This window comes from Bombina bombina, chromosome 1 (genome assembly GCF_027579735.1).
Source record: "Bombina bombina isolate aBomBom1 chromosome 1, aBomBom1.pri, whole genome shotgun sequence".
Classification (NCBI taxonomy): Eukaryota; Metazoa; Chordata; class Amphibia; order Anura; family Bombinatoridae; genus Bombina; species Bombina bombina.
This window is the reverse complement of record NC_069499.1, coordinates 1,120,959,320-1,120,981,068: the sequence shown is the minus strand read 5'-3', so window position 1 is coordinate 1,120,981,068 and position 21,749 is coordinate 1,120,959,320. Positions and strand designations below refer to the sequence as shown.

The 21,749-nt window shown below is 41.0% G+C and overlaps 1 protein-coding gene across 1 annotated transcript in view; it reads right to left on the bottom strand.

The window, feature by feature from the left end:
• The window catches only part of LOC128641367 (retinol dehydrogenase 8-like), a 101,499-nt gene that overhangs the window by 32,135 nt on the left and 47,615 nt on the right, over positions 1–21,749 (bottom strand). The window contains exon 2 of the mRNA XM_053693995.1: positions 7,548–7,709. Within this exon, the coding sequence (XP_053549970.1) occupies positions 7,548–7,709 (162 nt within the window). The remainder of the gene's footprint in view (positions 1–7,547; positions 7,710–21,749) is intronic.

Here is a 21,749-nt window from a genome sequence, read left to right as displayed (position 1 = left end):
TCTGGACAGAGGAGAGGCCAAAAGGCTTCGGCATCTTCTCTTTCTTTTTGGCTGAGAAGCATAATCCGTTTAGCTTATGAGACTGCTGGCCTGCAGCCTCCTGAAATAATTACAGCTCATTCCACTAGAGCGGTATCTTCCACATGGGCTTTTAAAAATGAGGCCTCTGTTGAACAGATTTGTAAGGCGGCGACTTGGTCTTCGCTTCATACTTTTTCTAAATTCTACAAATTTGATACTTTTGCTTCCTCGGAGGCTATTTTTGGGAGAAAGGTCTTGCAGGCAGGGGTGCCTTCCGTTTAGGTTCCTTCCTTTTCCCTCCCTTCATCCGTGTCCTAAAGCTTTGGTATTGGTATCCCACAAGTAATGGATGAACCCGTGGACTGGATACACCTTACAAGAGAAAACAAAATTTATGCTTACCTGATAAATTTTTTTCTCTTGTGGTGTATCCAGTCCACGGGCCGCCCTGTCACTTTAAGGCAGGTGTTTTTTATTTTTAAACTACAGTCAACACTGCACCCTATAGTTTCTCCTTTTTTCTTGCTTGTCTTCGGTCGAATGACTGGGGGTGGCAGTTAGGGGAGGAGCTATATAGACAGCTCTGCTGTGGGTGTCCTCTTGCAGCTTCCTGTTGGGAAGGAGAATATCCCACAAGTAATGGATGAACCCGTGGACTGGATACACCACAAGAGAAAGAAATTTATCAGGTAAGCATAAATTTTGTTTTCCTTTGTATTATTGACATTGACCCATTTATTCTAAGTTTATTTGTGCATCTAATACATTGTGAGTACAATAAACGTAAAAGTAATTCACACTTTAAACATTGTATAAATACTGTACAGGTAGATTTTCATAACATGTTTAGCAGCCACGTGTTCCCCATATAAAGCACTAATTTACTGCTTGCACTTTTGCTTTGCAAATTCAGTTTGAGATCGCATGTGCAGGGAGAAGCGATTAGTACAGAAGAGAGCTAGTAGCCTTTTTCTTACAAATATTGGATATTAATAGCACTCTGTAGTGTAATTACAGTTCAGTTTTTTGTTTTCAGAAAAAGGTTAATATCATCTGCAAATAGAGCAATTTCACCTCCTCCCCCTAATTCACCCCCCCTTCGACTTAGGGGAACACCCTGAACCAAGGCAGAGTTCCTGATGGCCTGCGCCAAAGGTTCAATTGCCAGGGCAAATACTATGGGCGAGAGAGGACAGCCCTGTCTCGTCCCATTTGTGATGGGAAATGTTGATGAGCAGAAACCTAGGCCTCTGACTCTGGTGCTTGGTGAAGCATATAGGGCTTGAATGGCCAGGACCACCACTCTGGGGAACCCGAACTGAAGTAGAGCCTCCAAAATGTATTCCTATCTGACCCTATCAAACACTTTTTCTGCGTATAGGGACAGTGCCAACATGGGAACCTTCAGTCTATCTGCCTCTGTAAAAATGTTTAACAGGTAGTGAGCCCCACTTGTTCAGGGTGAAGGAGAGTGGGGACAATAAGGCGTAGTCTGTTGGCCCACAGTTTAGAGTAGAGTTTAACGTCGATATTAATGAGTGAAATTGGTCGGTAGTTGCCACACTGAGAAGGATCTTTATTGGGTTTCGGGATCGTAAGGACCGTTGCTTCTAGTTGTTTGTTCCAAAAGGAGCCCTTTTCTCTGGCCTCCTCAAAAGCCTGAAGGAGCAAAGGCGAGAGGTCAAGTCTAAAGGTCTTGTAGAATAGGGCTGGGAACCCATTCGGGCCCGGCGCCTTTCCATTTAGAAGCTGGCTGATCGCTCCCTTCATCTCAAGCACCGAGAATAGAGCCAGGAGTGAATCTATGTCCTTCTGAGACAGGGTGGGCAAGCCCAACCCCCCTAAGAATGTCTGAATTTTGTCATGGAGAAGGGTATCATCTTGCTCAGTTTTGTGAAGATTGTACAAGTTAGAATAAAAGGTTGCAAATGTTTCCCCAATGTCCCTAGGGGAGGTAATCTGCTGACCTCCACTATCAATGGCAAGAATGCGGGAGCTCGCACATCGTCCCCTCAACTTTTGGGCCAGAATAGTGGATGCCTTATTACCCTGATAGTAGAGGAGTTTCTAAAATCTAAGCACAGCGTCCTGGACCCGGGTAGTCTCTATATCCCTGATTTGGCTACAAAGAGCCGCTACTTCTGCAGCTACCCCAGGGGTTGGACTATTCTTATTGAGCCTTTCCTTTGTTCTAAGACTAGCAATCAAGAGGCCCAGGGGTACTCCCTTTAATTTTTTAAGAGAGGCCTGTTTGTGTATACAAACTCCTCGAATGTAGGCCTTTAAGGCCGCACAAATCGTTTGATGAGAGGAGATAGAGTCAATATTGTGAGACAGAAACTCCCGGATAGAGCGCTGAATTAGAGGTTGAAAGTCGGGGTTGGCCCATAGAAAATCTCGGAGCTTCCAGCTTGGGCACGAAGAGGAACATAAGTTAGAGTACAGGGACAATGTGAGGGCAACTATCTTATTAACTACTGTTTTGAGAAGAACCCTTAGGGTTGCTTCAGGGGCTCCTAGGTTTACATGGAGAGAAATATGTTTTGACAGCTAACTAGTAAATCGGACTAGTGGGTCTCACCAGTATGATATTAAGTGGGAGGTGTCAAAGCGTGCCATATATACCTATGCCTATTGGGGCATCAGCTGCAACCTAGAAAGAGATCAATGAATTATTGAGATGACCTAGAACAAAGGAGGGCACATGAAACTAAACATTTCTAGTATCTAGGTATTGCTACCTAGCACCAGTACTCCATGTATCAAAGTTCCTTCTTAATCATCTGAATGACACATGGGCAACTGGAAATTCAAGTGTCCTCATCCAAAGCTTGATTTTGAGTGGGGGCAGCCGCATCTCCGGGATTCCATCCTGTGGCAGAACGCTGAGGGAGGGGTGACCATTCAGGTGCTGACACTTGAAGTATTGTTAATGGAGGAGTCACCTCACCCAGATTAGATGAGAGTCTCTTTAGATCCCATTTTTTAAGAAGGTCCATGCCATCGTTAACAGAAGAGACCATGTGCAGAGCTCCATTTCTGTTGACTATTAGTTTGGTTGGGTATCCCCAGCGGTACTTTACATTGTGTTGTCTTAGGGCCTGCGTAAAAGGGGCAAAGGATCTGCATCTCTGAAGCGTAAATTGGGATAGGTCAGGAAACACTGAGATGGATTGGAATTTCTTGGGCATTGAAGGCTTATTGGCTAGTTCCCTTAGAATCTTCTCCTTGTGGTTGAAAAAGTGGATCCTGGCTTAAACAGCTCTGGGTTTATCCGCAGAGATGTTGCAAGGTCTAGGGGTGCGGTGGACCCTGTCTAGGAGGAAGCTTGGAGCATCCAGATCAGTAAGGAATTGGATGCAGAATTCTTTGATGAATCCATCTAGATCACCAGTTGTAACCTCCTCAGATACTCCCCGAAATCTTAAGTTGTTCCTTCTGGATCTGTCCTCCAGATCTGAAAGTTTGAGCTCCAGATCTGAAATTTGGGAGGCTAGGTTCTGAGAGTATGACATTAAATTTTTATGATCAACCACTAGATCTTCTTGCTTCCTTTCCAAAGCTTCTGTTCTCTCTCTATTCACCGCCATATCTCTATGTAATTCCGCTGCGGACCCTTTAAAGGCCTTAGTGAGCGTGTCCTGTAGGTTTATCATGCATTTTGATAGAGTGTCCACTATAGTAGCCGCCATGTTATCAAGAGGTGGGGGCTCAGCCATGTGGGCGCTGGACCCAAGGTCGTTTTCTTGATCGGTTAGGGAGTAGGCTCCCTCAGGGGAAGAACTTCTATCTTCTCTAGGAACAGCCTTAAAGTCGTCAACAACGGTTCTTCTGGGTTGGTTAACCAATTTGGACTTCCTCCTGTTAGATTGGGACATAGTAGTAACTGGACTTTAATAACTTGAATCACCCTTAGAGCTACACACCTTGTACCTGGAGCTTAATTATGTAGATGGGACCTCCAGCATCTCACCTCCCTCTAGCCCCTGTTGCCTCCCATAGACCATTATGCAGTTAAGCATACTCTCTAGGAAAAAGTCCATCAGCAATTAAGGAAGGCCTCTCCCCAGGGGAGGGTGTCATCTAATGACGATGTGGGAGCAGGTAAATTGGGTATGACCCACTGAGAGAATCCCAGTGGGAGTTAGCAGGGGAGAGGTTTTGCATGTAATGAGCTTGTACAAGAGAGGATGGGAATGCTCAGAGTGCTTTTGGGAGTGACTTGGTAAGCCTAATACCTGAGGTTGAGACGGTGTAGGTATGAGGATGCGTGTAGGCCCTGCCACCTGGTCAAGTTGAGCCTTATGATGCATAGATCACCGGTAGTCCAAGCTGGGACTTTCAAATATTTGTTTAATTGCTATTACAGAATCGGGTTGGTCTCCCCAGGTAACTGAGTCCCTGATCCCTTGGGGCAATATCTCACAAAGGGTTGTTAAGTCAGTGAAGTACAGAAGGCCCCAGCTGTGCAGATCTATTATAGGCCTTTAGCAAGGTCTAGATTGGCCGTTCAAATCGCCTTAGAGCTAAATTTTTGACTTACAGTCTCTAGTTCCCTTTTTTTTATAGTGAGCGAGGCTCGCATATAATCAGCGGAGTGTAGATCATGAGCCCACTTTCTCAGTTTAAATGTCCAATGTGGCTGAGTTTAAGGACCCAGAGCTAATGATGGGCGAAATAATCTGCAACCCAGAAAAACTCAACCTCAACTTTTCCCCTTGTGTGGATTGAGCTGGATCCCGATTTAACAGTGGGGAGACAAGGAAGTCTCTTACCGGGATATGCTTGATGCCGGGTGCACTGGGCCTTAGTCAGCCACGTGGGTTTAACATTAGCTGGAACGTCTGCCTGGTGAGATGCTGGGCTGTCCAGCTAGGTCACAGGGAGCTGTAACTTTGTGCCTCCTCAGCCGAGGAGACGATCCGCAGGCAATTAGATGGTGGTCGACTGCAGGTGCCGGATGTGTAGCGGTACACGCTGGGTTGATAGGCCTAAAATGGTGGCCGTTCGCGCCACACCAGATTATGGCGTTGTTGCAGGTATCCCTCTATGGGATGCTGGTTGCCCTCTTGTGGTCTGCAAGTAAGTTCACGTGGGCTACAATGGTGGGAGCTCCAGGTGACGAAGTAGGAGTCTGGTATCGCCTCTAGGATCTGTAGGTTGCTGTTGCCTGAAGTTCGGAGGCCAAGACCTGATGACGAGCTTGATGGGAGATCTGACCTCCTGTCTCTGTGGCAGGAACCAGGCTTGTCTGCAGCCGCAGGGGCTCCGTAGCGGGGCCCCGACCCTCCGGAGTTGTAGGTGTGAGGCGACTGTGGTGTAGCAAACTTTCAGTCCCTTAGAGTTCCGTTCCTGGAGCTGGGTCAGGGAGTGATTCCACAGTCACCCAGATCAAAGGCACATAAATTGGTATCCTCCTGATCTTTGAAGTATGCTTTACTTCTTGGGCATATGCCACATATTTTTTAATAAGTTTTGCTGGCTAAATCTGGCTTTTACTCTCTAATAATAACGGAGCTCCTAACTTCTGCTCTGATCAGCGGTTAGCTCCGCACCCCAGTTTTCTGTTTTAATGGAGGTATATTGCGAGTTGCATATGACTGTTACTAAAATGCTTTTCAGCAATTTGTCCTGAGCAATTATTCTGCTGACATTACAAGGTCATTCAGAAATGCTCAAAATGGCTCAGGTTTTCATACTTTATAAAAACAAAACACAAAACAATATCAGCTCTATAGCCATATACCTCTTCGTAATCCAATTAAAGTGTAATACACCTAATAAAAAACAGTGATATAAAAAAAAGAGTATATCAATAAATTCGCTATATAAATCCAATGCAATTTGGTGTGTGAAAATCCTTTTAGAAGTTAAAACGACCATATAAATGTATATATATATATATGAGTCACCGTGAAATCACTATATTCCTTCGATGCAAGCTGGTCATGGTAGAGACTTCCTGGCATGCCTCACTGTAGTAGAAATCTAAAAATATATTACGTAAAACCAGCGCATTCAATTCAATTGCAGTTTATAAGACAACCAGAATAAGGCACACGCTATTGTACTTACAGAATTAAAATACAATAACTAGTGCTTCAGTGATAATGTCACTAAAGCACTTATAAGATGCGCCTAGGATAGGTATTATAAAAAAAAAAAATTATTAAAGGTAGAATTGTTGATATAGGAGCTATAAAAATAGAATTAATAGGTATATCAAATAGCAACGTCAATATAGTGACATTAATATTAAAACATCAGTATAATGGCACTCCAAGGTGAAAAAAAAAAAAAAAACAATACAAACTGTATAGTCCAGGGTATATATTCTGATGCAAAGTCCAGGAATACACAATAAGTAATTCCAACAGCTGGCAGATAAACAGCAGTAATCCAAGCAAGTGTAGGCCGCTCCTTCAGGGTGTTGTGCCGCAACACAGATGACAAATCTAGGAAGGAAAGGATAGAGGGCGCCACATAGTGCAGATCATAAAAATAGATAAAGGCAACAATTGGATCACAAGAATCCTACTCACACAGTATAAGGCACCAATGTGCAGTATGCGCAGTCCGGAACCACACGTCGTCCGGTAGACCTCTGTTGGAATATGTCGTCAGATGAAGTTCCTCGTCTCACCAGAGAGAGTCCAGGGAAGCCCAAAAGAAGGTATAGTGGGAGCAAATCAGTGTCAAGGAGGCTCACACCAAAGTTCCAAAAAACTCAAAATAAATGGTGATAAAATACAACATAATGGTGATAAAACAACAGCAACGCGTTTCTCAGTGTTCAACACTGTTTCATCAGCCTGATGAAACAGTGTTGAACACTGAGAAACGCGTTGCTGTTGTTTTTATTTGGAATAAATTTTATCTTACTTTTTAACTCTCCATCTGCTGCATCTTCTTGGCTTAGGCCAATTGTATTTTATCACCATTTATTTGGAGTTTTTTGGATCTTTGGTGTGAGCCTCCTTGACACTGATTTGCTCCCACTATACCTTCTTTTGGGCTTCCCTGGACTCTCCCTGGTGAGACGAGGAACTTCATCTGATGACATATCCCAACAGAGGTCTACCGGACGACGTGTGGTTCCGGACTGCGCATACTGCACATTGGTGCCTTATACTGTGTGAGTAGGATTCTTGTGATCCAATTGTTGCCTTTATCTATTTTTATGATCTGCACTATGTGGCGCCCTCTATCCTTTCCTTCCTAGAATTAAAATACGTTTGCAGCATCAGATATAATCATTCCCTGGGGCTGTAATTCGGTATCGTCTGAGTAGGGACAGTCGATTGTTCAACTTGAATCAGCGCCAAGCCGCTCAGCTGTTACGACGCCTAAGAATGGGAATAGAGTCCAACTCCACTCACTAGGAAAGCCCACAATAGGAAAATATAAATGATAAACTAATTTTAATATCTTTTTTAGATTTTATACTTTGTACATAGTATAGGGAAATGTTATTAATCTAGTAATTTTCATTGGCCAATACACTGACCCTACAACACACCACTCACTTAGAATGTCAACGCGCCTCTGAGGTATGCTGTCCACGCATTCTCGGATAGACTGTTCACATCGGACATCCAGCTGCTTAATCTCTAGGCTTCGATTTAGAGCTTTTCCTGCTGCAACTTCAAGGGCTCCTCTTTTTGCCAGGTTTCGCATGGTAGCAATGACTAGACATAAAGAGAGGATTAATGAAAACCATCCTAAATACAACTGAGTATATTATTACGTTATTCATGGTTTTTAATCATTGTACAACCCCAATTCCAAAGAAGCTGGGACAGTGGGAAAATGAAAAAAAAAATAACAAAAAGAGTCATTTGAATATTCAATTCACCCTGTACTATATTGAAAACACATTATTAACACATTATGTGATGTTTAACTTTTTGAATTTAATGTATTCCTGAAAATATACACTCATTTCTGATGACTGCAACACGTTCCAAAAAAGTTGGGACAGGGGCAATTGGGGACTAATAGTGATGTGAAAAGTTGAAATAAGAAGGTGATGTGATACAGGTGAGGCAATTGTGTAATCATATAAGGAGCCTCCAAAAAAGGCCTAGTCCTTCAAAACTAAGGATGGGTCAAGGCTCGACAATCTGCCAACAGATGCATCAGCGAATACTCCAACACTTTGAGAACAACATTCCCCAAAGAGAAATTGGTAGAATGTTGGGCATTTCACCTTCTACAGTGCACAATATAATTAAAAGATTCAAGGAAACCGGTCAAATCTTGGTGCGTAAAGGGCAAGGCCGAAAACCACTTCTGGAATATGCGGGGTCTTCGATCTCTCCGACGTCACTGTTTCAACAACGTCATGTGTCTGTAATGGATATCCTGACATGGGCTCGGGAATACTTTAGTAAACCTTTGTCAGTCAACACCATTTGCAGCTGCATCCACAGATGCAAGTTATGGCTTTACTTTGCAAAGCAGAAGCCATACATCAACACTCCAGAAGCGCGGCCAACTTCTCTAGGCTCCGTCTCATCTGAGATGGACAGTGGAAGTAGCACAGTGGAATCTTGTTTTGTGGTCCGACGAGTCAACATTTCAAATAGTTTTTGGGAGAAAAAAAACAGCCGTCATGTTCTCCGGGCCAAAGAGGAAAAGGACCATCCAACTGTTATCAGCTTCAGGTCCAAAAGCCAGCATCTGTCATTGTATGGGGGAGTGTTAGTGTCCAAGGCATGGGTAACTTGCACATTTGTGAGGGCACTATTAATGCAGAAAGATATGTATACATTTTGGAGCAACATATGCTGCCATTCAGAATTCGTCTTTTCCAGCGTCGTCCCTGTATTTTCCAGCAGGACAACGCCAAAAACCACATTCTGCCCAGATTACAAGCGCATAGATGTGTAATCAGAGAGTGTGGGTGCTAGCATGGCCTGCAGTCCGGACCTGTCTCCGATTGAGAATGTGTAGCTCATTATGAAGCTCAAAATAAGGCAACTAAGGAACCGTACAGTTGCGCAGCTGAAGACATGCATAATGGATGAATAGGGGGGGGAATGCTGCTTGCTAAACTTAACCAACTGGTGTCTTCAGTGCCCAAATGCTTAATAAGTGTTATTAAAAGAAAAGATGATGTTACACAGTGGTAAACAGTCAACTGTTCCAACTTTTTTGGAGTGTATTGCAGTCATCAGATTTGAAATGAGTGTATATTTTCAAGAATACATTAAATTCACAAAGTAAAACATCAGATAATGTGTTAATAATGCGTTTTCAATATAATACAGAGTGAATTGAGTTTCAAATGACTCTGTTTGTTTTCTTTCCTAAGATATGGAGAGCCCACAACGTCATTCAATTACTAGTGGGAATATCACTCCTGGCCAGCAGAAGGAGGCAAAGAGCACCACAGCAAAGCTTTTAAGTGTCACTCCCCTACCCATAATCCCCAGTCATTATCTTTGCCTCTGTCAATGAAGGAGGTGAAGTTTGGTGTCTGAAGAAATTAATTCCTTTTTCGGGTACTTTTCCTTGCAAGCAAGGATTTGGGTTTAGCTGAGTCCACGTCAATCTCTTCAGTAGAGTAGTAGTGGCTTTTAAGCAGTTAGGAAGTTGTGAGGTAGTCCTTAAACACATTGCTGCCCATGCTACAGAAAGCCAGAGTTGGTTACTCTGTTCTTTCTTTTTCTACAGGTCTCTGTAAGGAGTATGTATCCTTTAACAGCTTGTGAGCTGTCTTCCTGCCGGACAGCTAGACTGCAGGTATGTGCTTTTGTCTTCTAAGTCTTGGAGACTTGCACTTCAGGAGAATATTTCATATGCAGTAGATGGGGACATTTTTAAAATTCTTTATACAGAATTTTCTTTGGCAGTGGGCAGGCACATTATGTATGTTGAGACTAGGGGGCCGAATTATCAAGCTCCAAATGGAGGATGATGCCCCTTGTCTCAGGCTCGCCAGACACAGAAGTTATAAAGCAGCAGTCTAAAGACCGCTGCTCCATAACTTGTCCGTCTGCTCTGAGGCCGCGGACAGAAATCAGAATCGAATACGATCGGGTTGATTGACCACAAATCTGCAGGGGGCGGTATTGCACAAGCAGTTCTGGTGAACTGCTGGTGCATTGATAAATGTGATACATCGTATCATGTCCACTCGCACTTTGATAAATATGCCCCTAGGGGTTAATCTTCCCTTTATTGGGACGTTTTTCCTCTTTGGGCTATTTTTGTTGAAATACTTGATTAGTATGTGTGTGGCTTATATTTTATACAGGGATTTATGTATTAAATTTGGCAGTTGGTTTTCTTTCCTTGCTTAGCTAGAACAGGCTAACTGACAAACTGCTTGAGTTTGAAACCAGCTGCAGCTACTTGCATCTTACGTTGTAGGCAGAGGGAAACGCGCGCCTTTTACTTGCTGCGTAGTTTCCTCTCTCTGCCGGTCATGTGACTTCTCTCTGCTGTCGGATATTCACGGAGTGAAGCGGCGTCATTGAATTTCAGTCTCTTTAGTGTCAATCTACTATACGATCGTTTTAGAGACTTCTGGCAGCCAAATTGTGGTATTAAAAATTCTTAAAGTGACAGTGTATTTAAAACATTTCTACAATTTGGGGAATTTTTTATTTAGTATTATGGTCATAAACCAAGACTGTGTTTTTTGACAAATGCTTGTTATGCCTAGAGGCACAAATTGTTTTGCCTATGCAACTCTGTGCTGCATGCTTAGCTAGAACACTTCAATTTAAAGATTAATTGTTGCCCGCTGAGCCTAATGTCTCTCAAGATGATGCTGTTCAGGCAATGCCACAGCTTTCTCCTCAAATGTCCCAAGCCTCTATGGCCTCACATACAGTGCCCTGCAGTTCCTCTCAGCTTCCTGGAGGAGTTTATTTGCCTGCAGATTTTGCTGCACAGGTATCTTCTGCGGTATCTGCAGAAGATACTGCAAGAGGAAAATTAGACATTCAGATAGTAAGGTTTCTGTTCCACCTACTACTACGCAGGTTGCCCTCCTCCATAAGTCTGATGTCGGACAGTATTATTCCTTCATCTTATACTGAAGAAGTAAACTTCAGATTTAAGCTTGAACACCTTCATGTACTGTTAAAGGAGGTATTGGCTACTTTGGACGACTCCAATACTTCTGTCGTTGTCAACCCTAAGAAGTCTAGTAAACTTAGAAAATACTATGATGTTCCTTCCTCTGTGGAAGTTTTTCCTGTCCCAGACCATGTGACGGAGATTATTTCACAGGAATGGGAGAAGCCAGGGATTCCTTTCTCCCCGTCTCCTGTATTTACAAATATGTTTCCTGTTGCTGATTCCATTAAAGATTCTTGGCGCACAGTGCCTAAAGTAGAAGGGGCTATTTCTACTCAGCTAAGAGAACTACGATCCCTATAGAGGATAGCTGCTACTTTAAGGATCCCATGGACAAAAAGCTGGAAGCTTATTTGAAGAAGATGTATGTTCATCGAGGTCTTCAATGGCAACCTGCAGTTTGTATTGCCACAGTAGCAAGTGCGGCATCTTATTGGTGCGACGCCTTGTCTGAATCAATTTTAGTAGAGACTCTGTTGGAGGAGATACAAGATCATATTATGGCTCTCAAACTAGCCTATTCCTTTATTTCTGATGCTAACATGCAAGTTATTAGACTGGGAGCCAAGATGTCTGGCTTTACTGTCCTAGCCCGCAGGGCATTGTGGCTAAAATTTTGGTCAGCTGATGTTACCTCTAAGTCCAGGCTTCTGTGGCTTCTTTACAAGGGGAAAACCTTGTTTGGACCTGGTCTGGCAGAAATAATTTCTGATATTGCGGGTGGAAAATGGTCTTTTTACCTCAAGACAAGAAGAACAGACTCAAAGGACGTCAAAGTAATTTTTGTTTCTTTGGTAACTTCAAAAGTCTTCCTTTCCCTCTTCCAAGCAGGAGCAGTCCAAGTCTTCTTGGAAGCCCAATCAGTCTTGGAATAAGGGGAAGCAATCAAAGAAACCCTCTGCTGAGTCTAAGGGGCCCATTTATCAAGCTCTGAATGGAGCTTGTGGGCCCGTGTTTCTTGCAAGTCTTCAGACTCGCCAGAAACACCATTTATGAATCAGCGGTCTAAAGACCGCTGCTCCATAACCCTGTCCGCCTGCTCTGATGAGGCGGAAAGGAATCGCCGGAAATCAACCCAATCGAGTACCATCGGGTTGATTGACACCCCCCTGCTAGTGGCCCATTGGTCGCGAGTCTGCTGGGGGTGGCATATTGCTCTCCGCATTCAGCAAGGTCTTGTGGACCTGATCCGCACTGTTGGATCAGGTCCGCAAGACCTTTGATAAATAGGCCCCTAAGTCAGCATGAAGGGTCGGCCCTCTGGTCCGGGTTCGGATCAAGTGGGGTGCAGACTTTGCCTGTTTTGTCAAGCATGGAGATGAAATGTCCCAGATCCTTGGGCTGTGGACATAGTATCTCAGGGTTACAAAATAGAATTCAAAACTTTCCCTCCTAGGGGCATATTCCACCTCTCAAGATTATCTGCAGACCAGGTAAAAAGAGAAGCATTCTCGAACTGCGTTCAGGACCTTTCCTCCCTGGGAATGATTGTTCCAGTTCCAGTAAGGGAACAGGGTCTAGGATTCTATTCAAATCTGTTTGTGATTCCCAAAAAAGAGGGAACATTTTTCGACCCATTTTAGACCTAAAGTGCCTCTACAAGTTTTTTAGGGTACCATCCTTCAAAATGGAAACCATTCGTTCCATTCTTCCTTTGGTCCAAGAGGGTCAGTTCATGATGACCATAGACCTGAAGGACACGTATCTTCAAGTTCACATCCACAGGGATCATCACAAATTCCTGAGATTCTCCTTTCTAGACAAACACTTTCAGTTTGTGGCTCTTCCGTTTAACCTTGCCACAGCTCCCAGAATTTTCTCAAAGGTTCTGGGGGCTCTCTTGGCAGTGATCAGGTCTCGATGAATTGCAGTGGCACCATACCTGGATGACATATTGATTCAGGTGCCATCTTTTCAACAAGCAAACTCTGATACAGAGATCTTGTTGTCTTTTCTACGTTCCCACAGTTGAAAAGTGAATCTGGAAAAGCGTTCCCTAGTTCCAGCTACAAGGGTGGTTTTCTTAGGGACCATAATAGATTCCTATCTATGAAAAAATTTCTGACGGAGGTCAGAAAATCCAAAATTCTCTCCTCTTGCCTCTCTCTCTCTTCAGTCTACTGTTTGCCATCAGTGGCTCAATGTATGGAGGTAATTGGTCTGATGGTTGCTTCCATGGACATCATTCCCTTTGCTCGATTCCATTTGAGAGCTCTGCAATTATGCATGCTCAGACAATGGAATGGAGACCATTCAGGTCTGTCTCAGACGATAGATCTAGACCAGTCGACAAGAGACTGTCTCCCATGGTGGCTTTCTCAGGACCATCTGGGTGATTGTGACCACGGACACCAGCCTGCTAGCCTGGGGAGCAGTGTAAGTATATGGCCTGGTTATAATACAATATATTTAATAATTATTCTTTAAGCAAACCCCCAATAAAATGCATATACAAAACAATAAAATTAATGTAAATTCCTAAATTCTTTATGTTAGTTAAAATTTATAGGAACAAAACAGAAGAGGAACCGCTGTGTGTATAAAGTAGATACTTTATTCCAAAATTTCTTTAAAATTGGGAGGCATCCCAAACATACAGACAGACGACTGATGCTAACATGTTTCGGCCATGGTGGCCGTAATCATAGCATGCAGTAAAGTTACACAGATGTAGTTTAAAACAGGTAAGAATCTACCTGATTGGTTGCACATAAAATAAAGAAACGCCCATATGAAAGAGTATAATACCATTAAAGAGAGAATCTTAAAGAGAGAAATAGAGCGCATAGATGTCAGGGGGCTGCAATAAAGATAATATTATTGTACACGGATCTGAGAAAACATGCTGCATTACTCTGGTGGAAAAGTATGTATCTAATAAATATAATAATGAAGTTATGTGAGTAATGGGTACCCATGTAAATAAACATATACCCCTAGGGATATTATATGCTGCAATAACAAGAGTGAAAAGGGGTATATATTTTGTAGAAAATATTTGTACAAAATATAAATAAGGTGCGCCAAAAAATGGGGGTAAGTGACGATAGGTTGTATCTGTTTTGCAAACTAATTAGTGTTAAATTAAAAAAATATATTCCACGAAGTATAGTGGCATTAGAGAAGTAAAAGATAATATTATATCGCTTGCTATGTATAGCAGAAATAGTATTATATACACACAGTGATGTCTACAATCAACTAAAACATTATAAAAATACCCAATATATATGTGACAAGTGACAGTGGTTATTGATATAAAGTGAAAAAAAGTTCCAGCATAAATTGCTAATGCAAACCCAAAAGTCCGTTATTAGGTAGGAGTCTTGAGAGAATCCAAAAATCTTCCTGTGTAACAAGGCTGCTTCTCTTGGTGCTTCTCTTGGTGCTGTCCACGGACCTACACCATACTGCATTGGTCAGCGTACTGACTGCTGGAAATGTCAGCCCGCCTGTCTGCCCTTTTTTACGAAAAGTGCCACTCCGCTTGTGAGTACCTGCTTTTTGGTCTATACTATACCCTTACACTGTATAGAGATATCTGCACTATGAGGCGCTCTCTTTTTCTTTTCACCATTTACAATAACAAGACTCTATTTACAAGTACTCAAATCCGTATAAACTGAGGTATTGCTCAAACCAGCTATCATAAGTCAAGGCTTGACAGTCTAAAACAATGGTAATCAATGGGTAAATCTAATCTTATTATTATAATCATTATTTACATTATTTTCAAAATATTCATTATTTTCATTATTTAGCTTCCATTTTAGAGCTGTACAAAAAATACATAAATAGGGGGCGTGGCCAAGCAGTTAACATGGAAGAACGCATTATCTGCAGCTCACCAGAAAATTTACCTAATCTGCAGAATTTTGCTTTCTAAGGACAGAATCTACAGCAGGGATTCCTGTTAATGGAAGTATGAGCTCAGGGCGAGCTGCAGGAACCTATTTTCCGCTATATTAAAGGTCTCTATTTTTACACTCGAAGGGCTGCGGCCTACCCGCATGAACTTGGCGTTTCTCCCCCCCCGGCCACCTGGGTTAAGGGGTCGTATACAGAGTCTTAAGTGAAGCTCCTATCACACCATCGGATAACACTCTGCCGTAGACCGTTTCCTTACCCTGCCTAACAGCTATGGATCGTGCCCAGAATTTGACATGGGGGACTCTAGTAAAGCTTTTGAGGGATCACTACGGCCGATTAGAGCAGCGTATTGATTCATTCATTGAGAGCCGCAAGTACCCAGAGGCAACGCAATCAACCTCCCCCCTTACAACGAATGACCTGCCTAACATAACAGTTGCAGCGGAGCGGCAGAGTGATCTGACCGAGATACGCAGTAGGAGTGCACACACGGAGGTGATTTTTCTGTTATGTGAGGTAACTGGAGCCGTAGCTGCAAAAAGGTCCACTCAGCAACCGGACTATCATGGGACCATGATGAGACTTGTTCAGGGGAAGTCTCAGACTCCTGTAAGTAAGAGAAGCTCTCAGGGAACATGTACCTCTGTGTCTGTATGGCAGCGGGATTTGCTGTCCCGGTCCACCCTCACTGAACTACTTGTAGTGCAAAATTGTACAACGGCCCTACTCACAAACGTTGGTTTGAACGTCTCATGTGCTGCAGCCATAGAGAAAACCGGAGTGGGTTAGCTCTGAGAGTTCTGTGAGGGGCTATGTGCTGAACTTCAATGTGGACTTGATTTCACTGACTTTTTGCGCAGCAGCTTAGTTATCTGTGTTCCCTTTTTTTTATTTTATTAGCTACACTTCTGTATAGCTGGACATAACATTGGGTCCCTTATCTCTCATCCAGGTTAATGACGACTTTGATGTCTGATGTTGTATTTTATATGTACTGGCTCTGAAGACATGCTTATAACTCTAACCAATGCTGACACTCTAACCAATTACTACAGTCTCCTTACTATCATATGCTAAAAACCTCCTTGTGTGGGGGGGTTGGATCATGGGTTACTCAATTGATTCATGTAAAACAGCTTATCCCTGTATTTTATGGTGCATATCCTAGTAGAATGTAAGTTCTCATATTCGCATACTAGCCTGTTTGAATGTTTTGGGGATATGTAACTGTACATAGTGACAAGAGGGCTTGCCAAAGCTCTAGAGTGCTATTGAGATTTACTTATAGTGGTAAGGAGAGTAGCATAGGTTTCCTGAAGACTGTAGTAGACAGCTTTTATAGTTGAACTTCTGAAGATAGAGGTGTAGGTCCTGGGTAAACCCCTATTGTAATGTTATTCTTATCATTAAAAGCCCTGGAGCAACTATAGCAGTCTAATAGATCTCTCGGGACTATAAACACCTAGCAATAGTATCTGTACTAAACCTTGTCTCACATGGGAACATAGAGGCACAGTTACCCTTTACTATCCTCTGTTTATTTGGTTTGCTCTCTGAGCCCCACCACAGTGTATGTTGAATTTATATATCTTTAAGTCCTCCCTTTACCCTTTTGTCTTTTTATTTTATTCTTGGACCCACGTGGTCCTTGTGGCATAGGAGGATGAGCGAGTAGTTTAGGTCCATAAGTGACCTATCTTTACTTAAAACCCCCAGCTTAGCTGGCTCCATTAAGGCCCAAAAGTGGCCTCTACTGTTTTGTTTGAAGACTGGGACAAAATTGAGGGAAGTTTTAGGTTTTCTCCCCTAGCATTGTACCCTGCAATCTGTAACTAGCTATTGAACCTGTTATATGCAAACTTTATGTAATGTAATGTGAGCAAAATATGTGTTTGTTTTCTCCCTCAATAAAAATAAAAATTCAACAACAAAAAATACATAAATACCACAAATAGATATACTTTGTAGTGCTAAATGTAAGTGAAGCAAGGAAAACAAAGGGGACTCATATGTAAGGCTAAATGCTAAGGTATAAATATGAATATGGTAGATAAACTGCCCCAGTACCGTACTGGCATTAACACAATACAATAGAATAAAATTCTTTACAATTCTTGGGCGGGGCCTATTCCCAAAAGTTAATGAGATCATATCTTGAATTGAGACCGTGAGGTGCTCTGGTCTTGAAATGGAACATCCAGAACACCTCACGCTTCGCCAAAATGCTATCAAGGTCACCTCCTCTTTTGGGTGTAACAACTTTTTCAATGGCAATCCACCTGAAAGTGTCTAGTTTGCCTTTGTGAACAGTTGTGAAATGTTGTACAAGTAAGGATGTAGATTTTCCTCTTTCTAAAGAGGAAATATGTTCCCTGATGCGTGTATTAATATCTCTGGACGTGAGTCCAGTGTATTGAATATTGCACTTGATGCAAGTTAGTTGGGGGGAGTGAAGCCATATCATCATTGCTATTGTTATTGAAGCTAACGAGGTCCGGGTCATTGAAATATATATATTTATTTATTTGGGCAACAGCCTCCAAGCAGTGTGCCTACACTCTTCATTCACTTAGTTAAAATTCATAGACACATTGAATTATATTTATAGAAAACCAGATATGAATCAAACTATACAAGCGTAAACTGTTACAATATTTTTTACAAAGCAAACCAAATATATCTTTAGAATTAACCTTATTCAAAATTGAATTGCATTACATCACCACTATGAAATACCACAATATGGGTCACCAAATAAGAGTGACTAGTTAAACGATATAACAAGATGCTTTAGCAGCCAATTTCTCTGAGCTGAAATAAACTCTTTTTAGCTACAATTAAGGCAAGTTCTAAAATATAATATAGTTGCCAATAACTTAATGCACACCAGAAAGATTTACTTACAATAATGGGCCTGACTAAGAAACATGCAACACAAAGGATATTTATCTAGCAAATAAATTAATTACTTAGCATACAAGAGTGACTAGTTAAGACAGGACTATGAATGCAAGCTAAAATACAAAGTGTCATTTTAAAATTTGTAACAGCAATTTATTTGACTGTCATACCAGTTCCTACCCCCTAGGGGGCAGCAGTCAACCAGCAAATACAGTCTCACCATCAATCACTGCTAAAATCCAAATAACTCCCTATATAGTGATTATTTAACATACTATAACTTTTTGCATTAATCTCTTACAATTTTAATTATAGATGGGATAATATAATGTCATTTTTCTGATTACTCCAATACTAAATACAAGCATGTTTCTAGCGATCATACCAATAAGCAATTACATTGTTGATCATTTGCTTTCCCCAGAATCATCTTAATATGACATACATACCTTGAGATCAGCAAACATATGTCATTTTCATATAATTATATCTACATTGGATTACTATCCCATACAGATTAATATTTCATATCTGTTTATCTCTCTTTGAGAGTACAAAACACATAGGATATTATTTAAAATACCAATTATATGTGTACTTATTAGGTGCCTGAAAAATATAAAGGAATAGGTTACTAAAATTGGATATTTTAAATTGACTGTATTGCTATTTATTAACTCAGCATATATATATCCCAATTTGTCCTTTAGATGTCTGGAAGGATTATTACAATTGTTATTTAATCCTTTACAATCTGAATTGTATTTCCCCGGATCCATATATAGACATTTAATGCAGTCTAAGGCATATATTTACATAAGTTGTGATTCAAAAATGAATTTACAAGTTATAATGCAAAACATGTGTCTCTGCTTAGCTAATCTTCAGCTAAATGTAACGTCTAGAATTTGTGGATTCAACACAACAGGGACAATTTAATACCTAGGTTATATTTAGTCATCTCTTCAGCCAAACTGGTTCTCCGAATCTCATTAGGCCTCAAAGGAAAATCTTAGACATCATGTCTGTTTATCCACAGGGGTTCCTGGGAAGGCTATCCAACAATGATCTATTAGAAGTTACCTTTCTTCTGAGACTGTGATCAAAAGCTCTCTAGATGTGACCTAATCTCTTATAGTTCTAGGATCAATGTAGGTCTTGTTACAGTGACATCTGGAGTTTTACAAATAAAATGATTTTTTTTGTGTACACAACCATATATACACTATATATATAATAAAATATATCCTGACAGCAGTCTGGGGCTCATTAAAGGCGCAGAGCCTATGGACTCGGGAGGAGCCTGCTCTCCCCATAAACATCTTGGAAATGAGAGCGATTTACAATGCTTTGATGGCTTGGCCTCAATTGTCCTTAGCCCGGTTTATCAGGTTTCAGTCGGACAACATCACCTCAGTGGCTTACATCAACCACCAGGGAGGAACACGGAGTTCCTTAGCTATGAAGGAGGTGGCACGGATTATTCAGTCGGCAGAAGCTCACAATTGTTGTCTATCTGCCATCCACATGGAGTGGACATTTCCTGAGTAGACAGACATTTCATCCCGGGGAGTGGGCTCTCCGGAAAAAAATATAATCAAATCAGAATCCAGTCCTCGGACAGAAATTGCAAGTGCGTGCAATTTCTGTCCGAGGACTGGATTCTGATTTGATGATCATTTGAAGAAGAAGGCAGCTACGTAAAGGTGGGGGGAGTCCGGCTGCCATATTTACCGGGATTAGACAAGTTATCGAAAGTGATTACTACAGAAGCAAGGCGGCATGGCAGAAGGGGTATAGTGCAGGCAGATCTTTGGTTCTTATATTTCTATCTCAAATAATGTTAACGGAAGTGTTGACTGTTCCTTTAAGTCTTGACTTAAAAATAGGAGACTGAGCATCACAAGATGAGGAAACTCTGCTTCTACCTTTATTCAAACATACAAAGAACATTGCTGAATCTGAGACTATAAGTCATCTACAAAAGAGACCTTGGAGAGACAACAGTTGATGTACTCTTTTATTGGACTTAAAACACTGTGAATGTTCAGTTGTATTATATGATGCAAAGCATACGATGTAAAACTGTGGATGACTTCTGTTGTTGTTGAATTGATTTGATGTCAGTCTCCAATAAAGAAAAAAAAAAAAAATTAAGTATTACACTCATAAATATATACTTTTTATTAAAAAAATATAACATATTGATGAAAAATGGTTAAAAATAATATGGTATATGGCAAAGTGTTTCACTGGGAAGGGCTCCAATGTATATATATATATATATATATATATATATATGTATATATATATATATATATATATATATATATATATATATATATATATATAGGCATCCAAATACCAACTGGGTGCAGACTTGCAAACAGTACAAGAACCAAATGAAGATGCACTCTCAGGACTTTTAACAGCAGAGTAAAGATTACTTTATTTGTGGAACGTTTTCGGGGATCATGCTGACGAAGGGGACCTGATCCCCGAAAACGTTCCACAAATAAAGTAATCTTTACTTTGCTGTTAAAAGTCCTGAGAGTGCATCTTCATTTGGTTCTTTTATATATATATATATATATATATATATATATATATATATATATATATATATATATATATATATATATGTGTGTGTGTGTGTGTCTAAAAGTCTAAATATGTGTATGTCGGTATGTATATATGTGTATTTATGTGTTTATATGTGTAAATATGCACACATATATAGATATATTCTAGAATGGGGTACAATGGCACTACACTTATATGTATGACCTATAATTTGTATGTATGATAGACTGGATGTGCTGGGGTTAGAGTGCTAGTGCAAACGCATTCGATTTACGTATAAATTAGTAAAGTACTAACTAGAAGAGTGCACTTGATTGCACCTCTGTATCCCAAGTCACATATCACCAAATCACGAGAAGCAAAGGTAAGCCACAAATATAACATAACTTTTATTTAAAAGCAATTAAAATAGTGTGACTTAAAAACAGAAAAATGGCTCTGAGCAAATAATTAAAACAGAAAAATGGCTCTGAGTAAATTATGTCCACAGTATCTGTAGAACCAGTGTCCTATAATAGTATAGATTTTGCTACCGATGATACTGCACATAAGCAAACTACGTCAGCGCATTCCACAGATGTTTTATGATCATCTGTGGAGTTTTCTAGCGTAGTATGCGCATGTCCAGTATCCCTGGTAGCAAAATCTAACGGGGTAGCAAAAAATTATTGAACACTGGCAGCTAATTAGCCTACTACAGTATGGCTGTGCCTTGATATATAAATAACTATTGTATGTTGGAGAACTGATCCACAATTGTTATGGTTATAAGTTTAGATATGTGATGTCTATTTGTATAAGAAACTTATTTCCACACTTATACCTATGTTATGGTCTTTTGCCTATTTTTAAAAGATTATTATAGTGGAAATAATTATTTATTTCACCTATGGAAGGTCTATATATTTTCTACTTGAGACCTAGTCACATATCACTATCACATGAGATTATTTCTTTCTAGGTGGTAAGAGTCCACAAAATCCTTACTCATGGGAATTCACTTCATGGCCACAAGGAGGAGGCAAAGACACCCACAGCAAAGCTTTAAGTATCACTCCCACTTCCCTCTTTCTCCCAGTAATTTTTTGCCTTGGAAAGGAGAGAGGCATGGATAGAGGTGTTCAGGATTTGTTTTGATGAATTGCAGGGATATTAATCCCAAATCTTCCTCAATGGATAGATTCTTAGCCACCTCCTGCTTTGCCTTGAAGATGTTCTCCCTCAGTATATCCTTACCAAGACCAGGGAAGTGATTTTTCTGAGTTGTTAGTCACTGCTTTCTG